The sequence below is a fragment of the Melanerpes formicivorus genome, unplaced genomic scaffold (assembly GCF_026170545.1).
Source record: "Melanerpes formicivorus ecotype bairdi unplaced genomic scaffold, bMelFor1.0.p_v2 SCAF_20, whole genome shotgun sequence".
Lineage (NCBI taxonomy): Eukaryota > Metazoa > Chordata > Aves > Piciformes > Picidae > Melanerpes > Melanerpes formicivorus.
Genome location: NW_027142372.1, coordinates 5,915,845 through 5,922,521, shown reverse-complemented (window position 1 = coordinate 5,922,521; position 6,677 = coordinate 5,915,845). Strand labels below are relative to the sequence as shown.

Sequence of the window (6,677 nt, the reverse complement as noted above, 5' to 3'; positions counted from 1 at the left end):
TTACAATAGGTCTGCCTTCTGTGATGAAGCTGCCTCTCCAACATCGACACAATGCCCTTTACAATGCTGTGTAAATCCACTGCCAGTTTTGAAAAGAGAGGTTGCAGAAACACTGTGTTCCCTCAAGTTTTGTGAAAATGAGCACTGAGACCTTCTTCGTGCTCCCACAGATGGAAAGGCTGAGGCGGCCTCAGCCTCCTCTGCACCATGAGGCAGCAAAGTCAGCCAGAGGCACAAGATGTCTGCCCAGCACATCACCGTGACACCGGCTCTGCTGGGCCAGCCAATGCCCAGCGGAACGGGAGCAGAAAGTCAAACAGATGTGGCAAAAAGCAGAGATAATTTAGAGTCAGTAAGGTTGAATAGATTAAGTCCAGCCATGAATCCAACACCATCGGGTCCACTAAACCACGTCCTGAAGTGCCATGTCTACGCAAGCTTCTGAACATTTCCAGGGATGGTGATTCCACCTCCACCCTGAACAGCCTATTGAAGCCCCAACGTGTCACAGGAAAGAGCGCTAGATACGATGTAGAGCAGTAAGTAATAGAAACAAAACAGACAGCTGAAACTACCCCGCCAGAAACAGCAAACGAAGAGTAAACTGGGAGTGCTGCCGGGGCGCGGGCGGCACTGGAGGGCCACAGAACGGGCTTGTGGCAGCGGGGGTCTCCCGCCCGCAGCGTCGACAGCACCACGGTACCACTCCGGAAACTTTCACCACACCTGCGTGGTGTCAGCCAAAGCTCGACAGGCGCCCTGGTTGCCGGCAGCACGGAGCCCCCGCCTCAGCTCACCGCAGCCAGCCCCTCGCTCCGCCCTGTGGGGGCTGTGGCGGGGAAAGGGCGGCGCCAGCAACAGAGCGCGGCAGGCGCCGGAGCCGCTCGTGTTGCCCGCCGGGAGCCATGGACCAGGGCTGGCCGAGGCTCAACCACTCCGCCAGTCCGCGGGCGGCGGGCAACGCTTGTGCGGCGGCCGGGCAGCGCGACGGGCCCTTCTCTGCCGACACTGCCGCGCTGCTGGCGGCGCTGATGGGGCTGCTGGTACTGGCCACGGTGTTGGGCAATGCCCTGGTCATTCTGGCGTTCGTGGTGGACCGGAGCCTCCGCACGCAGGGCCACTTCTTCTTTCTCAACTTGGCCATCGCCGACCTTCTGGTGGGTGAGTTCTGGTGCGCGGGAAGGGCGGAGGGCTTGCGGTCCTTGGCGCTGTACCTGTTACCTCCGAGCTCTGTCCGCAGGCGGCTTCTGCATCCCTCTCTACATCCCCTACGTCCTGACGGGCGAGTGGAGGCTCGGCCGGGGCTTGTGCAAGTTGTGGCTGGTGGTAGACTACCTAGTGTGCACCGCCTCTGTCTTCAACATCGTCCTCATCAGCTTCGACAGGTTCATCTGTGTCACCAAAGCGGTAAGGGCTGCACAAGTGGTCTTGCAGGTGGACTGGAGGGGGTCCAAAGTTGCCCTCTTCTGCAGGGTGGTTTACTTAGGGCATCTGTCTCTCAACACCACTGCATCTCACAGGAGGCAAGCAGATATAGGCCCCCCTCGGTCCTGAAAGTACTTCTGGGAGCAAGGAGCTTTGGCAAAAAAAAAGACATTTACTTTTACCACTGTAAAATCTGCTTTGGAGACAGACAGTTTGTATATGCTACTTTTTCAGATCGAAGGGCAGGAGGGACAAGGTGTGCTTTATTCCTCCCCAGTCACACCTTAGATAAACTTACAAAAGTGCTGTCCAGCTGAAACAGACTGTCTCTCTCAAACCACAGCAATGCACCCGTTGACAGCTGATAGCCTCAGGCAGCCTAGCTGCATCCCAGCTGCAGCCACAAGGCAGATAGGTACCCAGTTCTCAGGGAGAATTAGATGTTTACAGCTGTTTATGGTTCAAAGGTGGCAAAATATAAGGTAACTACCATCCTCCAAAGGATGCAAATATTATTTCCATCTAACAGCCACATAAATAGTGAGAGCCATGCCTGAGTCACACAGCATGTCAGTTACTGAAAAAAAGAGCAGACAAGACTTTGGAAAAACCAAATGCTAACTTTGTTTTCAACTAGAACATGCTGCCTCCATGTATGCAGGATGGTGTCAAAATAACAGATTTCACTCTTACAAACGTGCTTCTTGGTTATTCTTCCTCCCCCCTGTTCCATTCCCATTTCCTCAAAGCATTAATTTAGCTTCACTGCTCATTCCAAATCACACTAAGAGGCAAGGGCACCTTTTTCCAAACACTACAAAGAGAGGCTGCAAGGACAAACTTTTTTGAAAAGAGAGAAATGAACAGATTAATTCTTGAATAGTCAACACTCAATTCCTTTATTTTCTAGGTTCTGAATTAGCCATTAATTTTGCTTTCATAAACCAAACTCATGACTATACATGGAGTATAAATATGTAGAGTGGATGGTTTCTGAAACAGAAAACTAGTCATAATAAATGAAAAACAAACAAAAACCCCCCACAATTGAAAATACTTCACATTAATCCTCCATATAAAAATCCTTCGCCAAGCAAGGGTAGAGAAGCTGCCTGTTGGGTTAGGACAGCGTAATAATAAATGAACAGGAATATATGAAGTTCAAAATTATTCTCCATCTCAATGAAGATGGTAGTCTTCCTACAAGACTGCTGCTGAAATCATTAGCAGCTTTGCCAAGGACTGCAAAATCAGACCTAATTCTGACAAACTCAAGATTCCTCAGCTGTGCAGCAGTGGCTTTGTAGATCAAGATCACAGGTTGGGGCAGTAAATCATGACTCATACAGAATTCAGAGTTGAGGACTTAACATTCCAAAACCTTTGGAATATTTCCAATTAATTATATGAATATTGTCCAATACACTAGGGCATAAGAATATTGAGAAGCAGGTGATTTTAAGATTGCACTGAATTCTATTTTTGATATGGTTTACTGACATACTGGGACTTTTTAACACCTTAGCTTTTCTATGTTCTAAATAAGAATAATTAGTCTTCCTGTAAAGCACTTTGCAGATGGCAATGCTCTATCTATGCCTCTCCACTGCAGGTAAGAGTTCTGTGAATACTCAGAAGAATTAAATGAAGGATGTGAAAGAGATAGTAAAAGCTGTTACTCGTTACAATTTTCTGATGCGATTTTCCCAGGGCTACCCCTCTGCAATGCCAAGAGAAAGAGCTTGCATGGGTGTTCTATGAATTCAGATCATTTTTGTATTTTAAACTATGTAAAAATTCTAAATGAGTGACTTAGAATTAACTTTTGAAGAGCTGTATTTTTAGGCATTTTGTAAACTGGCGTCTCAAGTAATGCAGTTGCATTTCAACCCACTCAACAAAGAGCAGTGGTTATTTACTTTGTAAGTGCCTCAATTTTCTTGCTTTTAAGATCTGATACATGTTCTCAGAACACATCCAGTCACCTGTTGTTGGAATGGGTATTTCAGAAATAGCTTTTTTGCAGTTCCAGTAAGCTCAGTGTAACCCTTGTATCTACACCAATATATTATCAACCCTCTCAAGTGACAGGATCATCCTACATAGCCTTGTAACTATTTGAGATACTAGTAAGGTATGTGACTTTCCTTTCCCAGGTCAGTTACAGAGCTCAGAAAGGGATGACCAGAAATGCAATATTGAAGATGATCACTGTATGGATTGCTGCTTTTCTTCTATATGGTCCAGCCATTCTCAGTTGGGAGCATATTGCCCAGAAAAGCATCCTCCCTGAAGGAGAATGTCATGCAGAATTCTTCTACAACTGGTATTTCCTCACAATTGCCTCTACTATAGAATTCTTTACACCTTTCATCACTGTTACATACTTCAACTTAAGTATTTACCTCAACATCAGAAAACGCACATCCCTCAGAAATAAAAGCCTATCATCACCTGGTCAAGAGGACTGTGAAATGAGTTTCCAGAAGGAAAAAAGGGAACACACTGTGTTTTCTGTAAAGCCTGTTAACAGACATGAACATGAAAAGAAAAGAGCAAGCAGCCTTTCTCCCTCAAAAAAGGCTTCAAGGCTCAGCTCACATAAATTTGACAATCAGTCAAATTTAAATGTCAATCAAGACCTTCCACCACTTCAGGCAGAAGTGGAGGTCAAGCCTCACGGGAATGGTTTCTACAGAACTGCAGAGAGCATTTGCAACAGCACCAATAAAGTGGACATGGCTAACAGTATGGCAAATAGATTCAGGCTTTCCCGGGATAGAAGAGTAGCAAAGTCTTTAGCAATTATTGTCTGTGTGTTTGGTTTGTGTTGGGCACCATATACACTTTTGATGATCATCAGAGCTGCTTGCCATGGGCACTGTGTGCAGCGTTCACTCTATGAGACTTCATTTTGGCTTCTGTGGGTGAATTCGGCCATTAATCCTGTTCTATATCCACTGTGTCACATGAGCTTTAGAAAAGCCTTTATAAAACTCCTGTGTCCAGGAAAAGCCAAAATTCACCCCCATTTTCTATGTCAAAGATAGCATGAAGGCTAACAAGTAGACCTTGTTTTCAGTGACAAACTGGCTAATATTTACCTGCAACTACCAAGCGCAATGTGCACTGCGTAGTTTATGCAGTACTGGCAAGTAGATACAAGTGTAGATATTTATGAATGTATAGAAGTACAGTCATCAATGTAGCTGGAGAAACCACAGCAATGAGGAGAAAGGTAATTTCTCAAAAGGCTTAGAGAAATTATGCCAACAGTATACTTTCTGGTAATGGTGCACTAGTGTAAAAGTGCTGATAAGGGAACACAGCTTTCATGGCCAGTAAGTAGGAGTTCAGGCTCTCTCACCTTTAACTGTAAAAATGCTCATATGAGATTTCATGAAGTTGTAACATTAGGCCTGTTCTATTTTAACCCCAAATCCACCCTTAAGACATCAGTAGTCTCCACTGTTAAGTGTAGTATGCTTTCCCTTCAACCCACTCAGGGGCAAGCTGGACAAGATCATGAAAAACCAAAAAGTAACTACTGCTATCCAGTAGAAGCATGGGAGAGGAGGCAACAGAACAGTCAGGTTACCAAAGAAACAAACACTTGTAAGCAGGTAAGGGATCACTGATTTACATGGAAAAGGTGATTAAGAAATAGAATTTTTTAGAAGAATTAAACTCAGGAACAGGAATATTAAAGGCTTTTGAGAGCTCTGTCCTAAGAAATATGAGAACTGAGAATTTATATACGTGGAAGTTTCACCATGAGTTTCCTCCCTCAGCTGTGTCTTCCTGCCCCTTGCCAGAGGACTGCATGGGCAAGAACTGACATGAGTCAAACCTCTGCTCACAGGATTGACAGATATTACTCCATCTTTCACTCAAAGTACAGAGGAAGCATAATTAGTCTGTAAGATCAACAGTGGATCTTGCTATAGACAAGTTGTAGGTAAACTTCCCTTCGAGTAATGTTAAAAACATTTCCAGTTAGACTTGTACTAGAGTTCTGTAAGGAATAGAGGAACATTTTTTCTTCCACCATACCCATTGGATCTGTCCATCACATCAGTGGTCAACAGAAAGGTATCACAATGATTTCAGACATTTAAAGCATGTGTCATGAGCAACATAACTCAAGGTCTTAAAATTTACAGCCTTGCTCTTGATCATGAGTGGGAAAATCAGAATATAAACAATTACATACAGTCTCTGCCATTCTGCTTCTGCCCCAAGTGAAGCTTGCACAGCTATATCCTGTGTTTTGGCTAAATTTGTCCCATAAGAGATAATGATTTGAACATCACTCCTGGTACAGGTTTGTTTGTACCATTGTAAGCATTTTCTACGTTGCTTAACAGGAGCAATAGCTACTGAACAGCTACAGTTCTTCATTCCACAGCTAAATGCATGTTAGTACAGTTGATCTTAACATTTACAGACAGTATTTTGAATAATTTGTAAAATTGCAATAAAATGAATTAAGAACTGTGGGGGAGTCATAACTTCGTAGCCTTAAAGAGTACATGGAAAAAAGTACTAGCCTAAAACATTGGGGTAACTGCAGCTGAAGCTGCAAAACCATTATTCAAAGACATCTCTTAAGTTACAAGGGCTGACAGTGAGGATTAAACAAACGGCAAATACTGTAGACTAGGAGGGCATATCCTACTCTATGATCGTATCTACGTAAGTATGATCATCGGGTTTGCTAACAGATCAACTTGGTTCTCTTAAGAGAAACAGCATAAATGGATACAAAGTAACAGTAAGAGTTTTGAAAGACATTAATTAAACCACTCTGAAAGTAAAGCCATTACATTATCTCCCTACTCCTCCTCCACTCCAAGTCCAGACTTACACATTAATATACTAATGTCTTGTTCCCTAGGGTCATGTTTGCCTTTCTCAAAAAACAGCACTAAATTACTGAACGTCCCCACAAAGGTCTCATTCACTATCCAGTGAAGGCAGGGCAATTTTTCACTACAGTGGGCAACTCAGTGTAAGGAAGTTGATCAGCTTTAGAATACTACATTCAGTTAAACAGACATTTCAAAGCCTTCAGCAGCTGGCATTAACCTACAGACTAAAGTAGTTTTCATAGCAGCTGACATTGGCAATCGTTCTGCTGTTCAGTTTCCTACAGCTTTGTCATTTAATTGCCACTTATCTGTCTCCCAAAGGCTCACAATCCAGTAGGATCCTCCACAGCTCTCAGGATGTGTCATAAAAGCATTCTGAAA

The 6,677-nt window shown here is 43.9% G+C and overlaps 1 protein-coding gene across 1 annotated transcript; it reads left to right on the top strand.

The window, feature by feature from the left end:
• The first annotated feature begins 207 nt into the window (after positions 1-207).
• LOC137447424 (histamine H3 receptor-like) lies at positions 208-5,218 on the top strand. Its single transcript, XM_068150907.1, has 4 exons — positions 208-311; positions 584-1,161; positions 1,241-1,407; positions 3,582-5,218. The coding sequence occupies exons 1-4, from the start codon at positions 208-210 to the stop codon at positions 4,473-4,475; spliced, it is 1,743 nt and encodes a 580-aa protein (XP_068007008.1). The 3' UTR covers positions 4,476-5,218.
• The last annotated feature ends 1,459 nt before the right edge of the window (positions 5,219-6,677 follow it).